We start from the raw sequence: 19,387 nt of genomic DNA on the forward strand, positions 1-19,387 counted from the left end.
TTTTTTGGACCAAGGAATAAGGTCTCTTTTATTACAAAAGCTTTATCTTTATATTACCCCTTTAACTTCAAGTTGCATGTGCTTTTGAAACATGACATTTCAACTGTCGAGTAATATGACTGTTATGACCTCACCTCACAAGTACTAACCGGCTAATCAGGAGTGAACAAGAATGTGACATTAGTCAGTGAGACTCATTGTTGTGGTTTGGTAGATTACAGCAAGCCACGGCCACAAGCCAAGGCTAACAGGACAACAGCAGCTATTGTAACGGAGAAGCCACTCTAGAGCTATGAAAGGGCGTATTGTGTGCGCGTGTGTGTTTCTGAGTGTCTTTAGCTTCATGTCTGTGTGCATAAATGCATGAGTGTGCATCCAAATCTGCATGTTAGAAAGTCACGCAGACAATACCATAGAAAGTGACACTTTATACTCCTACCACACGGTTGTATGTGAAAGGGGAAGCATGATACAGTTGAATTAAGTGATTCCGTTTTGCTCAAGACCTTCACTTTTTTCTCTGTTTTCCAGTTGATCATGTGAAGTTTGGGCCACCAATGAGAAAGGAGACGGATCCCTGTCCTGATCTGGTGAGATTAAACAATTGAATGAAATTGGAATTACTTTGTCCAATGTGTCCAAGTAATTTGAACTGTATTTAAAGGGATAGTTCACCTAAAAATGAAAATTCAGTCATCATTATATAGGTTCCCAACCTGTATGATGGGAACACAAAAGGAGAAGTTTAGAACAATGTCATCTGTTGCTCATTTACATACAATAACAAAATGGACACAAAACATCAAACTTGAAAACATTTGTGTTACATGGAAGAAAGAAATGACATGAGGGTATGAGTAAATGATGACAAATTTTCATTTCCCTTTAAATAAGGCTTCAGTCATATGCAAAAGAGTACATGTTACTCTACACGCTTTTTGAATTACTGATTGGTTTCTTGTTCTTCATCAGGGGGCGTGTGATGACTGGAGCTCTATCAATGCGGACAAGGACTCACCGTGGGTTTTATATATATATATATATACACTCTTGCTAGTCTAAAGTAATGGTGGTAGTTGTAAATGTTGAGTCTGATGTGCTAACGCATGTAGGTCATCCTAAAACATTGATTGGCTGAGGGGTTTGACATCTGTCAATCACACAAAAAAAGTCTAATGTGATGAATATATTGTTACATTTATCTAAGACTGTCTTTCTCAGAAGCACGAGTTTTAAGAATTGCATTGTTTTTTTTTACTTTTTTATTTTGCAGGAGTTTGTTAGAATGTGTGGAAGAGGCCTTGATGGAAAGGTAAACTGACTTTTTATATCCTGACACATACAAAACTATAAACCTATAACTATAGAAACTATAGAAAACTATAAATCATTATAAAGGTACACTGTAAAAAACATTCTTAATCAGATTTTTGTCTTGTTTCTCAAAAAATTGCAAATCATCCTGTGCACAAAATACACATCTTCAAGATACTTTACTGTTCAATTTGTTACAAATAATGTTTTTATTGGATGAAAACAGAAAGCAGATACAATATTATCCAATAAACAATCTTTTTATAACAAAGAGAAAATAGAAATGTGTGTTTGTGGAGGTATATACGTATATATGCAGATAAATATGCATATACACATAGCAAATAATACTAGAAATGCTTATACAGCTGAGAATAATACTCACATTTTTTAAAGGGGGGTAAACTGAAGTAAGTTAAGAGACTTTCTTTCAAAACAAAAAATAGCAGGTCTATAACCATAATACCCCCTAGTTTGAGAATTATAATTATTACATTTATTTCTGTTGGGAATATTTGGTCACCTCCTTGTTTATAACTTACAGTTTTGCTTATCAGAGAAATTTCCTTTGGTAAAGTTTTAAATCTGTTAATATGTTGTATTGGAAAAGAAGACAAAGATGCTAATTAGGTTATTTTTTTGTAGTGTAGAATTATTTTGTTAGCTTCAGTTTTGGAACAAAATGTTAAAACTATTTGGGAAAACAAATAGTCAGAACTGCAATCGGTTTTGTAAAGAAAATGTTCTGTTTGTCCCTCTAAAGTCTATAAATCTACAACCCTCCAACCTCTTTATTGTAAATAACATAAGAAATATAACTTGCAATCAAAATGATGAAATGTTCAATTTTTCCTTGCTCTTTTGCAGGAGTTTGACTATAAAGAGGGGCTCTTCAGCTGCGGTAGGGAACAAAGAAATAAAAGTAGTATGTAAAAGTCAAATATCTTGTAGAATAACATAACTCGTGTCTGTTTAATCCACAGCACTCACTGGATGAAGAGGATAAATATGGGACTGTTAAGAGAGTGGTCTCTTCTCCCCCTCCTGTCAATCAAGAGAAATTATCTCCCGCTCTCTGTTCCCTCTCCTCGCCTCTCATTGGCTCCACCCCTCTGAAGAACCCCGCCCCTGACACTAACCCTGCCGTACTCAGCGAATCAGCTTTGCTGATTGGTTCAACGCTCTCTGACCTGTCACTCCTCACAAACTCCTCCCTCTTCACAGACTCCTCCTTCCTCAGTCATTCCACCAGTCTGGGTTCCCTCTGTTCAACACCAACTGAAAGTGAGTTAAGTCAATTTAAAGAGTATGTACATATGACCACACAGAACGCATTTTTCCATTCCACTGCGCTACTTTTCCATTATTTTTCTATGGAAACACGCGCTAGACGAACGTGTTCGACCGTTGCGCTCGCGCCTTGCGTCATTTGCAACGTCTTTGCGCATGACACGCCGTTCTAAAAATGACGAATCCGAGGTCATTCTTCCGCCTGAAACTAGACTCGCGTACGACCATTACTGGAAGCCAGTGATTATAGTTCATAGAGTTATAAATATGGATATTTTTTTAACAAAGTCGCATCGCTTCGCTTCAGAAGGCCTTTATTAACCCCCTGGAGCCGAATGGATTACTTTTATGATGGATGAATGTGCTTTTTTTGGGGGGGCTTCAAAATCTCAGTTACCATTCACTCCCATTATAAAGCTTGGAAGAGCCAGTATATTTTTAAATATAACTCCAATTGTGTTTGGATGAAAGAAGAAAGTCACATACACCTAGGATGGCTTGAGTGTGAGTAAATTATGGGATAATATTTGGGTGAACTAACCCTTTAAGGCCCCAATATACTAACGGCAAAGTCATTTTCGTTCTTTTCTTAGTGCTTAAAGGGAATTCGAAAGTGCGCAGCGATATACTGTTATTGAACATTTAGATTAATATGTAAATACCGAATGTGCTGCGCAATTTTCTTTCAATAACAAAATAAACACATCAAACATGACAGCAGTGAGAAAACAGTAGTTAAGTAAGCATCTGATCATAGAAATCTGGATGTGTTTGCACAAGCTCTGCAATTCGGCACTCTGGTCAAGTCAAGTCACGTAACTTTTTATTTATATAGCACTTTATACAATAGATTGCTTTAAAGCAAACAGCTTTACCGTATTAACATAAAAGGACAGTGTCAGTGTCTCTTTTGATTAGAATTACAACTTCAGTTTCTCTAAAGTAGCTCTCCAATGTATTCACGTTTTTACTCGTCTGACCGCGATGTACCGAACAGAAGAAACAAACCGGAGAAGATTTCCACGTCAAAGAAGGCGGAGCCTCAGAACCACACCTACATATTAAGTAATCGCTACGGACCAATGGTAGTTCGTTCCTTTTCTGGAAAGTTTGCTTTGGCAAGCCAATTGAAACTTCCAAAACAAACTCGCCTAATTTTGTTCGAAATGACGTCACAGTTTCGTCTTCGATTTCGCTTGAAGTATATCAGGGTCTTTAAGGCCACTCACAACACCTACAGAAACACACTTGAAGGCCCACTGAAGTGCCTTGGAAACGCGCAGCTTTGTATGATGCGTTGGTGTAATTTCCACTGAAACAGGAAGCTAAGGCGGGACATATTCAATTGCTCCTCCGCCCCCTTTTCAAATAGCCAATAGTGTTTAGTTTACCTCACAGACTGCAATGCGTATGCGAAACTGAGTGCTGATGATACGTTGGATTCAATTGAGGTGTGAATAAATTCTAGCCATTTCATTCTTAACCAGCGTACAGTTGGAAAACAGAATAAAACTCAAGCGTTTGAGCAACCGAACACAAATCTCCAACCTTTTTGCTCTGTGACATGTCAACGGTCGCTTTGGTCAGGTGGTATTTATAGCATAGGGGGTGGGACACTTCAGATTCTAGAGAGCATTTGATTGGACAGAAGTTGTGATGAGAAGCTGAAGTCCGCGGTGATGTCATAAAAATCCTAATCCATTTTAGCAGAAGTGAGAGACTGTAAGTTCAGACTGTATATCTCCTAAATGCGAATTTTGTCATTGTCTTGGAACACACCAGCTTATTCATAACCTTAAGGCTAACATATTCATACTAAAAGCTTATTGCTTGATTTCAGGGGGCCTTTAAAACCACTCACATTGGCAACTGCATAGCACTTACAGGGTTTGAACCTACAGCCTTTTTGGTTTTCATCCCAGATCTTGAAGCATCAGGCCACACCGCTCCAGTGAAAATAATATAGTTTATGGAACACAAATAATACCAGCCTAAAAGCCAAACACTGATGCAGCCGCTGTGTTGAACAGGTTTGATAGCAGAGAGCTCTGTCGCTCCAGACCCAGGAGGACCCAGGAATAACTTCCCCCCACCTGACCCCCCTCTCTCCCCAGAATGGAGCACTCTCAGGAGGAAACCAGACGACGCAGTAAGTAGATCAAGAGGCTCATAACAAAACATTAAGAAAATATTACACAGGCCAACTTGATGAAAATCTGTGGAAATGTCTATAAATTGCCAACATTTCATTGGTCTCTCACACTTTATTCTGTTTTCATTGATTCCAGACAGCCGTTGTCCACGGACTGCCACCTACACCACAAGTACACGTAAGTACAGAGAATCATGTGCTTCTAATTCAATTGCCCGTTTTAATTTCATTCGTATTGCTCTGTAATGAATCTTAAATTGTCTTCCAGATGGGGGCCTGCTTCTCCAAAGTATTCAACGGCTGTCCATTAAAGACTCACTGTGCTGTTACATGGGTTCTCCCAAAGACCAGAGGTAAGACCAGAGTTAGCAGTAGTTATTTATACATCACAAATAGAAAATTAAAAATTGAAAAGAGAAAATTGCAACTTCCGTTTCATGGTGCCTTTAAATCGTTTTTATTACAGTTTTAGTAATTTTACCCCTGGTTTCACAGACATAGCTTAGTTATAGGGATACAAGGGATAGTTCACCCACAAATGAACATTTTGTCATCATTTACTCTCCCTCAAGTTGTTCCAAACCTGTATGAGTTTCTTTCTTCTGCTGAACACAAAAGAAGATATTTTGAAGAATGTTGGTAATCAAACCCCACTGACTTTCATAGTAGGAAAAAAAAATACTGTGAAAGTCAATGGCTACCGTCAACTCTCTGGTTACCAACATTCTTCAAAATATCTTATTTTGAGTTCAATAGAAGAAAGAAACTCATACAGGTTTGGAACAACTTGAGGGTGAGTAAATTATGACACAATGTTCATTTTGGGGCGAACTACCACTTTAATCCAGACTAAAATGCATGTTTGAGCTGAAAGCAACTGATATATCTTAAAATATGTCATTGTTTTGTCTCAAGATGCACACCAGTAATGTTTTTTTTCTAAGGCACATTTATAAAAGCGACACAAATGTCCTTATTAAACTAAGGCCTAATCCTGGCTTAGTCTAAGCCCTGTCTGTGAAACCAAGTCTTAGTCCTTAAACTTCAATTTAGGTCCAATTGTGATCCAATCTTGATGTCCAATTCTGATTTGTTGACTATATCGGATTTTTTGATGACTTTATTTTAGGGCTGTCAAAAGATTAATCGCGATTAATCGCATCCAAAATAAAAGTTTGTGTTTAAATAATATATGTGTGTGTACTGCTTATAATTAAATTTGTATATATAAATACACATGCTTGTATATATTTAAGAAAAATGTGTAATTTATATATAAAAAATTTATATTTATATATAATATAAATTATATATAAATATATACAGTATATGTATGCAAATATTTCTTAAATATATACATGCATGTGTGTGTATTTATATATATACAAGATAATTATACACAGTACACACACATATATTATGTAAACACAAACTTTTATTTTGGATGCGATTAATCGCGATTAATCTTTTGACAGCCCTACTTTATTTTAAATGTGACCCACATCCGATATCTGCATTTACATGGCGAAACAACCCTAGGTACACTTACTGACCTGGAAAAGCTTTGGCGAAAAAGGAAGTAAAAATGGTGCGATTTGCAATGGACGCAGATGACATGATAATACAAGCTTTTGCTTTCCACACCATCTTGAAAGGTCAGCAAAACATTGGGTTGGGCCTTCGTCCTCCATTGCGCCATTAAAAAGAGTCATGTGATCGTTGTTGACGTCATTCGCCACCATCGCTTTTTCAGCAAACGACTCGCATTGACTGATTACACGCCAGATGCAAATGCACGAATCTGATTCATATCAGACTTTTTATCACATATGAATGAGGCCTGAAACCAATCTGAGAATATCTGAATCCATGTACTTACACGTTCATGGGTCATATCCGATCTGTGCCACATGGGAGGAAAGAAATCGGAACTGGGTCACTTGAACCATGTTGTGTAAATGCGGCCTTATTTATCGCAGTTACTTGGGAAGGCAACATTTCTAATTTTGAAATTTAATTTGACGTTTTTTGTCGAATACTTTTATTTGAGCGTCATTTAAATGATCAAAAACATTTTTAATAGATTTAGCTAACGATAACACAGTTTCAGGCAAGACAGTGTAAAAACATACTTGTGAAGGTTTCTGTCTGTTGATATTTACCCATAGATCAATACCTTATGCTGGGTGCTGAGGAGGGCATCTACACCCTCAACCTCAATGAGCTCCATGAGGACAGCATGGAGAAGGTAGATATCTTTATTTACTCAGTTAACTTGAAGATGCTTAAATTATTTGCAACTTAGAGTAAAAAATATAGAAAAAGCTCAAAATAAGGCAGTCACACTGTGAGATATAAGTTGCATAATACTATAAAGTTACCTTTTTATTTAATTATTTAAATCCTGAGGTGGAAACAAGCTTCCATAATTTACTAGAGCAAATATCCCATGGAAAATGTGTAATATTTTTTTTTTCCAGTTGCTTCCTCAGAGGTGCAGTTGGTTGTACGTGATGAACAACGTTCTTATGTCCGTCTCAGGTATGTCCAGCGTTATTAATATGCCCTTATTCAATCTACCATAAAGATCTGATGTCTTCATTAATTGTCTGTCTGGTTCCCTGCTCTCCTCTGTCCACAGGAAAGTCCTCACAGCTGACTTCTCATAGTCTGCCGGCACTTTTTGAGTACCGCAGAAATATGCAGCGTAGACAAGGACATCTGGCCATTAACGCACACCGCTTGAGCACAAAGATAATCGCAAGGTTTGTCACAGATCGGTCAATCTATCCGTGAATGCTTAAGACCGTATGATGTTCGTTCATGAGGTTACATGAGTTATTATAATGCACAATAATTGGTCGAAACAGTATGTGTATGTGTGTGTATATATATATGTGTGTGTGTGTATACATATATATATATATATATATATATATGTGTGTGTGTGTGTGTGTGTGTATATATATATAGTAGATAGCTGCATGAACATTCAAAAGTGTGTGTGTGGCGTGTATATATATATACTGCCGTTCAAAAGTTTTTGACGTTTTTGGGTCAGTGAAATAAAACAAAATGTTTTTGAAAGACGTCTCTACTGCTCACCTAGGCTGCATTTATTTGATCAAAAATACAGTAAAACAGTAATATTGTGAAATATTATCAATCACATGATCCTTGAAATGTTTCTAATACGCTGATTTGGGAATTATTATTGGATTTGAGTGAATTATCAATATTGAAACCAGTTGTGCTGCTTAATATTTTTTTGGAAACCATTTTACTTCGTTTTCAAGGTTCTTTGAGGAAATGAAAGATGAAAAGAACACCATTTATTTGAAATACAAATATTTTGTAACATTATAAATGTCTTTTCTGATCAATTTAATGCGGCTTTTTTGAATATTGACTTTTGAACGTGCATAGAGTGTAATTTATTAAAAATAAAATGTATTACACATTTAAGAAATGAGGAAATATATATATATATATTTTTTAACAAACATTTATGAAGGATAAAAAAGAATGAAGCTGCCCAAGGAACTCCTTACCCCTAACTATTGTCATTGTGCCATAGAGCTAGCTGTAATTTAGGCAGTAATTCTCTTTTTTTTCTCCAGGAAGTACGCCATGTCAGTAAAGATCCCAGACACCAAGGGCTGTAGAAGATGCAGTGTGGGTGAGGACCAGTGACCTCTGTAGGAGTGTGTGAATCATTCTCTGGGCATTTCATGCACATCTTAATGTTTGTTTCTCCGCTTCTAGTACGAAACCCCTACACTGACAGCGTCTTTCTGTGTGCCGCTGTGCCATCTGGTTTAATCCTTCTAATGTGGTATGAACCTCTGCAGAAGTTCATGCAGCTCAAGGTGAGAAATGAGAGATAAGAGCGATGGTTGGTAAAAATATCTGCGCTGTTGCTTAACTTTCCTGTCTCTCTCTTTCCCTCAGCACATTGCTCTCGGTCTGCCGGAGTCCCTGCCCATCTTTGAGCTGCTCGTACAGGAAATGGAAGAGCTGCCACAGGTCTGTGTGGGGGTGAGGAGCCGTCCCAGCCAAAGAGACACCACTGGACAGATGCATTTTGACATCATCCACCTGGATGACACTCCACAAAGTCTGCCAGGTGTGGATAAGTCAAAACTAAGACTATGTATATAAAGAATCGTTCCAATAAGCTACATGATTTACATTGCCACAGTGGCATAGAGTGATTGGTATTGTGTTTTATGTTTGACTGGAGTTATGTGACTTCACAGATGGTGAGTCTCTGGAGGTCAAGCAAGTGATTCAACTCGACAGGGACACGGTTCTCATCGCACTGGAAAGTAATGGCTTCTAACAACTACCTAAATACCCCCTCACACATACACACACACACACACACACACACACAAATATCTAAATTCATTTAAACTCAGAAATTCCTCATTTATTTCAGTGCAGTGTCTTGCCCCATAGACTTCCATTATAGGTGCATTGTCAATACGATTGTTGTGCTTTTACAAACCAATAGGGGTGTAACATTACCCTCATGTCACGATTCGATACATATCACGATACTGAACTCACGGTATGATATTATTGCGATACTCCAAGACATATAGTTAAAGGTTAACAAAAAATGAACTGTTGATTCAAATGCTAAATTTGATATTAAATTGTGGGTGTAAATGAATAGGCTGGGACTTGGTGCTGGTAACCCAATGTACAGGACAATGGTGACACCAGAATACAAATATTCATGATTCTGAAGCTCAAAATACAGAATTATTTTAGACGAATATGCTTGCACTCTGTCACTCACTAGATATATTTAAAATAATGTAGGCCACTTTTTTCTGGTAACTAGATTGCATTATTATACATTATATTCAACATTATATATAGCAGTTTAATGTAGTACTGACACTAAAACTCTGAAAACTTGAATTTATTTCTCACACAGTAATTTTTATTTTGGGTAAACTATACACAGTACATAGTCACTATCCACGGTACATATTGTTGCGTTTTTGTATTGCGATATATATATTGTGACACGATATATTGTCACACCCCTACAAACCAATGAACCAAATCCATTGACAGACCATTCTGTTTCAGAAACAGTGAAGGTCGTGAATCTGCAGGCATGTCCGAGCCATCAGAAGACCTCTGAGCTCGCTTTTGAGTTTTCCATTCAGACGCTGGGTAAGTCCTGTCAGACTGCAGCCATCTTGTTTACCTCCTTCTGTTGCATCTGGTGGTAATGTGGCTGTCTTTGAAGTTTGCCTACAGGACAGTGTTCTTGCCTTCTGGAAACATGGTCTGAAAGGAAGGAGTTTACAAACTAATGAGGTAAATCTATAACAATGATGGATTCACTGATGTATGAGAAAGGAAGGAAAACATTTATGAAATATTATGCTTTCTATCTCAGGTTACCCAGGAGATCACAGACAGAAGTCGAGTTTTTCAGGTTTTGGGAACAACTAGGTATGTTTTCACACTGTGGTTGCGCAATATGTTTGGTAATAGAAAAAATGTAATCATTTACTAATAATATAATGTTACCGCAGGGATATTATCTTGCAAAGTACTCCTACGGATGATCCGTCTGCCATGAGCAACCTGTACATACTCACGGGGCATGAAAGCACCTACTGATGGGACTGAGACACTGAGAATGTTCAGCAAAAGCTGGAAACACTACAAAGGTCGATAGTTCTCCACTAAAAGGGTTGTGTCATCAGGCCCGAAAAGCTCCAAGAACAGAGGAAGACATGATGGAGTGATGCACACACAGTTCTCCGGAGCCTTTTAGGACCAGACTCGGGAATTGGAGCTGATTTGGTGGCTTGAGGTTCAACCATGGGAGAAAGTGACCTGTAGACCTACATTAGACCTACACTAGGTTTGAAATAACTTGTGGAACAAGCTGTTATGGGTCACTGACTAAACGAAGGAGATGTCCTGTTTAATGTTAGACAGTTTGGTGTATTCCTTGTTTTGGGAAAACTCAGTTATAATTTGACATGTTTTGGTGTGGTTCAGAATCATCTTTCATTGGCCAGTAAATCAGTTGTAATGATAGAATTTTGTAAAACTTGAAAGCCATGGAAAATCCACCAGAACCCCAAATTGTGAAATACATTAAATAAAAGTAACCAACAAGGATAAATTGATGAATACTTTATTTACTGTTGTTGTGACTTGCACTGCACTGCACTGTATATTTGTGTAGCTCCATGTTAGTTCAGTTGGATAGTTCAACCAAAAATGAAAAATGTGTCAATTTACTCACCCTAACGTTGTCTCAAATCTATATCTTCTGTTGAAAACAAAAGAAGATATTTTAAATGATGTTGGTAATCAAACAGTTGATGGTAGCCATTGACTTCCATAGTAGGAAGTCACTGCCTACTGTCAACTATTTGATTACCAACATTCTTCAAAATACATGTTTTATGTTAAACAGACAGAAACTCATACAGGTTTGGAACAACATGAGGGTGAGTAAATAATAGCAGAATTTTCTTTTTTGGTTGAACTGGAACTATCCCTTTAAGAAGTCCTCGCACTAGTGGGCGCTGTTTCTTGCTTGAGTTATTTATTTTATAACAGTGTCTCGTCTTTTTTTGAGGCACATTTTAAAAACAGGAAGCGCTTTATCCAGTCGTCCATCAAGTCTTATCCTTATGTCTATTAAATAAAGTACTACTAGTGGGAATGTGCTGTACTTACGACTTACTTAAAACGTGTTATTTGTAGATAAAGAGTTAAATAGCGTATTCTCAGGATGAGTTTAGAGGTGGCTTGTTTGTCATTTCGCCAGCCGTACGCTACCCTTGTGTTGAATGGCGTGAAAACGATAGAGAGCCGCTGGCGGCCCCTGCTGTCCGAGATGCGCAACTGCACCCTAGCCGTTCACATCGCTCAGAAGGACTGGGAAGACGAGGACTGGAGACTCATCCTCACTGAAAGGCTGGGAATGACAACCCAGCAAACGGAGGAACTTCTGATATCTGGAGACAGGTTTGGACGTGGTGTTATAGCAGGTGAATATTAATTGGAGTACTCTTCAAACAAGCATTCTCTAAGTAATACCCTGGTCTAGTCTAGCCATACCCTAGCAATGCCCTATACATTAAGTGACTTTGGGGTTTGTGTGTCTACTGTCTATATAAACCATTGTATATGTGCAGGTCTGGTTGACGTTGGGGAGACATGGCGTTGTCCTGAGGATGTTCCCTGTGAAGAGATGAGAGAGCTGGAGACTGCGGCCTGCTTGACTGAACTCAATGTGAAATACCTTACAAGACTCTCAAACCCGCGTTGGCTCAGTGAACCAATGTATTCCAGGGGCCATAAAGATGTGTGGACGGTACACATCCCAGTTCATCTGCTTCCCTCTGCTGCCTCTCATCCGTGATAGTGAACATTGAAACAAAAATACAGTGTTTGGGTCAGTCCTGGTATTCGGTGCCTTTTGGACATCATACATTTTTTGTTTTTAAAATATTTTTTGTGTGTAATCATGATACAGTGATGTAAAACATTGGAAAAATGTATTTGGTCAAGCTTGGGCACATAAATTGAACCATTTATTAAACAAAATCAATGAATGGTAGATGAAAAACATCCACCCTGTTAAATTAGCAACATTTAAAATACTTATGACAATTTATGGGCATTGTGTACATTTTTTTAGACAACTTATGTCCCTTTAAAACACCAGTTCATAAATGACCAGATAATATGTTTGAATTGTACTTACTTTCGCACAGACGCATCATTTTACATTTTTCATTTTCAGATACAACTGCCTGGAAGGCATTTTTGTTTACTTTTTAAAGTGTTGCATTGATACTCCAATACATTTTCATTGTCACTTAATTATTAATGGAGGTTTTTTTGTGCCATTTTTATGAAATTATTGTAAAAACTGTTTAGCAGGGTGGACAAGTGGTATAACAAATGTATGGATGGATCATTTTATCTCTCACAACACTTACTAGTGTTACTTTTGTTTGAACTGGATTTTGATTGGAAACATTACTAAAGAACTTTAAATACACTACTTCTTCCCTGGGCAGTGGGCACTGAATCCTAGGAACGACCCATTTGTGTCTGTAGAGTCACTCAGATGTGAGATTTGTAAGCCATGTAATGTATGCAGATTCTATCTTCAATATTGAATATAAAAACGTGCATTTGTTACACGTGATCAAGCATAGATACAGTGCTCATTTATAATGAGGTAGTAAGAATAACAGGGCTCTTGGAATATTAAAATAGAACACAAACGTGTAATAATTTCAGGGGAAATGAGGATTCAACACTTCAAAAATAAATTCTACATTATGGCATAGTTGTAAAGAGATTTTCTTTGTGTTTTCCCCATTAATTGTGAATAGCTGCTAAGGCAGGATTTGGGATTTGGAGAGGATTTGGATTTGGAGGAAGACTTGTTCCGAGCCAGATGGGTGCTCACCCCTAACTCCCCCAGGATTTTGCATTAAATCCTTGAGACGCTTTCCATACATTACCTCACGCTATTGCATTTTGGGTAACGTAGTCTTGTTGATATTTATTAGCGCTGGCGTGGCGGTGCGGGAGGCGAGTTTACGAATCACACTGCGTTGAATGCTGAGCATTAATATTAATGACATACGTCTTTGCCATTGGAAGATATCGACGCAACGTAATTAATATTCATGAGCAAGCCATCGCCATTGGAAGTTTACGCAGCACAGACCTGATTAACATTTATGAGCGATATCCCTAGACAGTGGGATTTCGCGTCTTTGCGAGTCACAAAGTTTTAGCGTTATCAGTTGTATGGCACACGATGAGCCTTGGCTATGCAACATAGCGTGGTTTTGACTTTCTGTAAGCTTACAGTGGAGGATGGACAAGCGACAGACCGCACCACAGTCAAACCCTGAACCTCCAGACAGGTCAGTGCCAATAACACCCCTTTTTATATATTATGACACCCTATCTACTCCATCAGTGGCGTGGATGCGTTCTTGCAAGTCGCGTTGGTTGTGATCGCTATGGAGATTACGAGGTGTCATAAACCAGGTGTTTCACCGCGTTCTTCGGTTTAGTTACTGAGTGACTTGATGCAAACAGAATCCTTGGGCTTACTTTGTTTGAATGAGGTGTTGTCTCATAACCAGACATGCTGATAAGAAAGTAGGCTAGTTTATCAGCATGAGCAACGCTGATGACTTTTCTTTATTAAAGGTGCACTTTTTTATAGCTAATTAATGTTTTACTCATGGAAAAGTGGTTATATATATTTTTTTAATAAATGATCCACGCATACATGAGATGATAACTGCAGACATAGTCTTACTAGAAAAAGCTTTTGTTATTCAGTGCAGCGGGTCGCCCCCTCATGGGCGCCGCCGTGTTGATATCACGTGACCAGCCGTGCCATGTAATTGGCTGAGTTACTAATAGTAAAAAAAAAAAAAAAAAACACTAATTATATTTCTTTACAGCCAGTGCTCAAGACATTTTTACAGCTATGAATATAAAAGTACACAAACTAACGATGCAACAGCAGTGTCTGAGTCAACAATATAGTTAAGAATGATTAACTTTTGGGGTGAATAAGAGCCAGCTGCACATAAACAAATGCTCACTGAGTGCGCTTATACTTATATTATTGTCAGAAGTATTGCGTAACTCACTAACACTTTCATATTATAGTCCCACAGGGGCTCATGTTGAATGGTGCAAACAACTGATTGCAGCCACAATGTCAAGTCCGATCTCTGGATCCATCAGCTCAGAGACTATTTCTAGAGAGTGCAAGGTATGTGTATGTGCTAGTGTTTATATTATTTTTGTAATTATTATTATTTTTTTTTAAAGAAATTCTCAACACAGATCTCTTTCGGTTTGGGTTGCATTACTTTTACAAAGAACACATCTGCTTTCTTTTGTTTTGAAGATACTCATGACACTTATGTTCCCTGATTTATTCATGTTTTTTTTTTTGCTTATATTTTATCAATGTGTGGCAATACGTAGAGATAGCAGACCGCATACAGAAGCAAACAATATGACGAAACATGTAAATGCTCACTAACTCAAAACAGGTTTCTGTTTTTTTTTTTTTGTACACATTGCCAGAGATCTCCACCCAGTGTTTTTAGTTTATACACTCTTATGCAAGAGTCAGCACAGTTTAGACAACTGCTGTTTTTGTCATGAAACCACAGTGGATCAGAACATTGCTGATCAAGTTATTTTGTCAAGTCTACTCTCCACTGTTTCTAACAAATTTCATATGAAAAATTAATTATTTACTCCTCATTTTGTTACAATAACCTTTCGGTGGAACACAAAGGGTTATTTTTTCCTGGCCATATCCTATAATCATAAAAGAATCATAAAAACAGCCGAGATACCTCTGCTGTAATTACTTCTGACGTCAAATGAGCTTTGTGTGAGGAACAGGCTGAAAAAGCATTCTGTTAACCACCAGATACTTAAAGGGATAGTTCAATTTGAAATTAAATTTTGGTATGTTTTAGCTTACCTCAAGGGCATCCAAGATGTAGGTGTCTTTTTTTCCGCAGGAGTTTCAATTTTGATATTTTTAGGTCAAACCGTTCTTGTCTGTCAGTCGTATAATGCAGGTCTATGGTCACTGTCTCAAAGAGCATGCACAGAGTCCAAATTAAAACAATTCCCCATCGTTCAAATTAAACAATTCCCCATCGTAAGTACACATTGATGGCCTAAGACACGAAACGAGCGGTTTGTGTGAGAAAACGAACAGTATTTATATCGTTTTTACCTCTTATACACAGCCACGTCCAAGTGATCTGAGGGCGCGGGCGCTTCCTGGTGTGTGAGGTGTACGCAGACTGGTGCAAAAAAAGACACCTACATCTCGGATGCCCTTGAGATAAGCTAAAACATACCAAAATTTAATTTCAAAGTGAACTATCCCTTTAAAGCTGTTGAACACAACAACAGATCTGTGAATCATTTAGATCAGTTTTATGAACTAGATCAACTGATTCACTGAAAAGATGGAAAATCTGACTCAAATGAATCAGACATCGCTAATTCCCTCATAAACATGACCAGGAGAGCTTGGTTGGCTGTCAACGTTTTTTATGTGAACAACTTACTTTTTGGTCTGTTCCTCACACAGATTAGCAAGACTTGAAATATAGTGCGCAGGTCATATGGACCAATTTTATAATACATTTATGGGGGAAAAAAGCTATGGAACTTCAAACATTGATGAATCTCATGAGTTGAGATCTACTTTTCTGTTTTTCATGCAAAACCTCTGATTGATTTTGACACTGCTTCTGTTTCGGTTATTTAAAGGGGTCATATAGCATGTCAAATGAATGTAAATCTTGTCAAATTAAACTTTTTAAATAAAAAAGTTGACTATGATAACAAATTGTAAATTTCAGAACTTCTCTCTCTAGTGCAAAAATACCCTGTATTGAAACATAAAAGTAAAGTACTGTTCTTTTCAGAGTTTTTGGTGCAGAAACCTTGACTAACATTTAAGACGTCTGGAAAAATCTAAAGCGATACGAAATGTGTATGAGCCCTTTTGACCTTATTACACCTGCATGAAAGCTTGTAGTTCTCATAGTTTCCTGAAATGATTGCATCTTTCTGGTGTGTGGTTACATGCACTGCTCTCTTTTTCTTTCTCTTTCCTCATCGATCTCTGTTTTTTCTGTGGTGTTGTGGTGTTTCTTTGGTGCAGGACTGTGATGTGGAGGTTAAAGGATTTCTCTTGGACAGTGACCCTCAACAGACTGCCCCCTCTTCGGCAAGTCTTTCTCTGTGTGTGTTTGTGTGTGACATGATTTGACATGATTACTTGCTTACAAACAGAAATAGACAGTTTCAAGACACTTACATCCAAATAAAATAAACAAGCACACAAATGTAATTTTAGGGTTAAATGCTATTTAACATGAAATCATTTTTCCTCTTCTTACTCTTTTCCAAGCTCCCGCTCATGAATTAACCTTGCCCCCCCCAATTCACGCTGTAGATAGTAGTTAAAGGAACACTCCACCGTTTTTTGAAATAGGGCTTATTCACCTTCTTTCCTACATTTAGATTGGTGGGCAAATGCATCTTTGTCTCAGTGCATGGATTGTTTTAGTTTGACAGGGTCGGCTTGAGCTTAGCTTAGCATAATGAATGGAATCCTTTGTTGCCAGCTAGCATGTCCTGAGTAAAAGTGATAAAAAAACAACAACACCTAATTACTTCTTGTGGCCTGCGTATTCACAACGAGTACAAATAGCGATGCAGATTAACACTAGGCAATTTCCTAAGCAGATATTGACTTGGGACTATATTAGGGGGAAGCACGCAACACATGAAATCCCACAACTTGTGAATACAGGTATAATATGGGTCGATCTATACATGCGTCATGTTTAAAATATCACTTACTCTGTGGACAGCTGTCCATTTGGTCCATTCGGCATGGGGCGTTTTTCCCAGTTCACTTTATCACACCGGGAAAAAAAATCGAGTACTAAAGGATGGATCAACGGCAACGCCGTGAAATCCTCGGTAGCTGTGACACAACTGCGGGCACGCTCATCTTGATCTGACACGTTGAGCCTGGTCATCGATGTCAGTAACTTGTCCCACTCGCCACAGCACAGACACTCTATTTCAGTCGGCATAGATTGGAATATTCCCCCACATTCACACCACCAGTTCGTGTTGGCTCTCATCCTCACGTCCTCAGGCTGTTGGGCGATCGCAACCTCCTCCTCCTGTCGTTCTATTTCCAAACACGCAGCTCATCTTCTGAAAACTCTGTTTCATAGAGGTAACTTATGGTTCTGGCTCTTGACTGTCTGAGAAGTCACCCTCTTCGTCTCTCACAAAATCAGCCATGTTCATCGCCATTCATGTACTGTAGGAAAAATAGCCAGCTACTATTCACGCCGGTATTTTGACGGAAGTCGTGGGATTTCATGTGTTGCGTGATATCTCTGTGCCCAAGTAGCAGTGCTTCGCCTGGTCTTTCCCCTAATATAGTCCCAAGTCAATATCTGCCTAGGAAATCGCCTAGTGTTAATCTGCATCGCTATTTGTACTCGTTGTGAATATGTAGGTCACAAGAAGTAATTAGGTTTTTTTTTTTTTTTTTTATCACTTTTACTCAGGACATGCTAGCTGGCAACAAAGGATTCCATTCATTATGCTAAGCTAAGCTCGAGCCGACCCTGTCAAACTAAAACAATCCATGCACTGAGACAAAAATGCATTTGCCCACCTATCTAAATGTAGGAAAGAAGGTGAATACGGTAAGCCCTATTTCAAAAAATGGTGGAGTGTTCCTTTAAGTACCTGAATTTGTATGCATTAACTAGCTTCCCCAAACATGTATTTGAGTCCATCCCCATCTTTGAACTCTGGGACTGTTCATGACCATGGTTTTAGGTGCTACAGTGTTGTGCAAGACACATGCTTCTGTTTCTCTTGTTGCAAGTTTTTTGTCGCTAGTAACAAGACAGATGTTATCATTACCTTGTGTGGTTATGTCAGTTAGAAAGTGGCACTGGAACGGGACGGGGGTCAGTCTGTCCATCCATCCATCCATCCATCCATCCATCCATCCATCCATCCATGTCTATATCTATATGTCTGTCTGTCCGTCCATCTATCTATCTGTCTGTCTGTCCGTCCGTCCATCAATCTATCTGTGTCTGTCTATATCTGTCTGTCCGGCCGGCCTTCCGTAAAATCTTGTAAATGTGGATTTCTTGCATTGCCTGCTTATTATAATGATCTGTTTTTTTTATATTTACCATAATTTTGTTGTCCATGTAAATGCACTAATTATAATATTTGGATATCATTTATTTTCATGCTTGCCTGCAAAGGCACTTTAGATTTATTGCAGTGAACACATCTTCAGTTTGTTTTTACCCAGTCTAAATTATTTTCTGTGCCGCAGATGCTGTCGAAAGAGCATGATTTGTATTTTAATCTGCTATATGCCTTTTCTCCGTTATTGATATAGCACATAACTGAATGTGTGAGGGGGAAAATACAGATGGTTTGGCTCATATGCCATTATGAAATATCACCACCCCGTGCCATCTTTCTAGGGCTTTATTAGCATAATGCTGAACAGATCTCCATAGATCTTTTGTGTTGGTGAAGGTCAAGCCTGTTGAATTCCACAGTGCTGTCGTTGTCCTGCAGCTGGACCACAAGAGAATGACTGAATTCTCTGATTCGTCTGTGTCCACGAAGCTGCCAAACAATTCTGTCACTGTGGGTGGAGCAGACCCTCATCCCTCTGAACTTCCTACTGCTTGCTGACAGCAGTTTGCTCACATAAACAGCTTTTTCAGGGCCAAACATTGACTTGTGGTTCATGGGATCTTAAAAGATAATGCATGTAGGCCAGAGTTTTACTAGTTACTGGTGCTAAATTCACCATCAAGATGCTAGAGTTTTATACATGGTTGCCAGAACATTACTCTGTTTGCTGAGTGTGTTTTAGCTATGTGAAGTGCATATTCCCTTCTGTCAAAGTTAATGAAAGCATCCAAAAATATGAATCTCACTGAGATTTTCTTCAGTGCTGTGAATTACAGCTCTGCCTTCCGC

At 38.3% G+C, this 19,387-nt stretch overlaps 3 protein-coding genes across 5 annotated transcripts in view; all 3 read left to right on the forward strand.

Annotated features, from left to right (window-relative positions):
* The window catches only part of map4k6 (mitogen-activated protein kinase kinase kinase kinase 6), a 26,468-nt gene extending 15,552 nt beyond the window's left edge, over positions 1-10,916 (forward strand). For both annotated transcript variants that reach the window (XM_081391317.1, XM_081391318.1), the window contains 19 exons: positions 532-590; positions 973-1,019; positions 1,274-1,312; positions 2,182-2,215; positions 2,298-2,598; positions 4,635-4,753; positions 4,893-4,934; positions 5,025-5,109; positions 6,925-7,004; positions 7,237-7,297; positions 7,398-7,521; positions 8,377-8,435; positions 8,522-8,625; positions 8,708-8,882; positions 9,016-9,084; positions 9,863-9,949; positions 10,026-10,096; positions 10,179-10,234; positions 10,318-10,916. In XM_081391317.1, coding sequence (XP_081247443.1) covers positions 532-590; positions 973-1,019; positions 1,274-1,312; positions 2,182-2,215; positions 2,298-2,598; positions 4,635-4,753; positions 4,893-4,934; positions 5,025-5,109; positions 6,925-7,004; positions 7,237-7,297; positions 7,398-7,521; positions 8,377-8,435; positions 8,522-8,625; positions 8,708-8,882; positions 9,016-9,084; positions 9,863-9,949; positions 10,026-10,096; positions 10,179-10,234; positions 10,318-10,405 — 1,700 coding nt within the window. In that variant the 3' untranslated portion in view covers positions 10,406-10,916. The remainder of the gene's footprint in view (positions 1-531; positions 591-972; positions 1,020-1,273; positions 1,313-2,181; positions 2,216-2,297; positions 2,599-4,634; positions 4,754-4,892; positions 4,935-5,024; positions 5,110-6,924; positions 7,005-7,236; positions 7,298-7,397; positions 7,522-8,376; positions 8,436-8,521; positions 8,626-8,707; positions 8,883-9,015; positions 9,085-9,862; positions 9,950-10,025; positions 10,097-10,178; positions 10,235-10,317) is intronic.
* Positions 10,568-13,698, forward strand: LOC308705978 (protein EOLA1). The gene is made up of 2 exons (XM_081391321.1): positions 10,568-11,796; positions 11,944-13,698. Exons 1-2 carry the CDS (start codon positions 11,538-11,540, stop codon positions 12,168-12,170), a joined length of 486 nt encoding a protein of 161 aa, XP_081247447.1. The 5' UTR covers positions 10,568-11,537; the 3' UTR covers positions 12,171-13,698.
* The window catches only part of mtmr1b (myotubularin related protein 1b), a 20,181-nt gene continuing 14,319 nt past the window's right edge, over positions 13,526-19,387 (forward strand). Inside the window, exons 1-3 of one of the 2 annotated variants that reach the window (XM_081391319.1) lie at positions 13,558-13,698; positions 14,462-14,567; positions 16,500-16,565. In XM_081391319.1, coding sequence (XP_081247445.1) covers positions 13,649-13,698; positions 14,462-14,567; positions 16,500-16,565 — 222 coding nt within the window. In that variant the 5' untranslated portion in view covers positions 13,558-13,648. Of the gene's footprint in view, positions 13,699-14,461; positions 14,568-16,499; positions 16,566-19,387 lie in introns of both variants that reach the window. The other variant, XM_081391320.1, reaches the window with a different exon arrangement.

Source organism: Scardinius erythrophthalmus (assembly GCF_964197995.2).
Source record: "Scardinius erythrophthalmus genome assembly, chromosome: 17".
Taxonomy (NCBI): Eukaryota; Metazoa; Chordata; class Actinopteri; order Cypriniformes; family Leuciscidae; genus Scardinius; species Scardinius erythrophthalmus.

What these genes read in the sequence shown, in the direction of transcription:
- LOC308705978 (XM_081391321.1), top strand. Translation starts at nt 11,538, where the DNA reads ATGAGTTTAGAGGTGGCTTGTTTGTCATTTCGCCAGCCGTACGCTACC. An exon ending in TGGACGTGGTGTTATAGCAG is followed by an intron (nt 11,797 to 11,943) that starts GTGAATATTAAT and finishes GTATATGTGCAG; the next exon opens with GTCTGGTTGACGTTGGGGAG.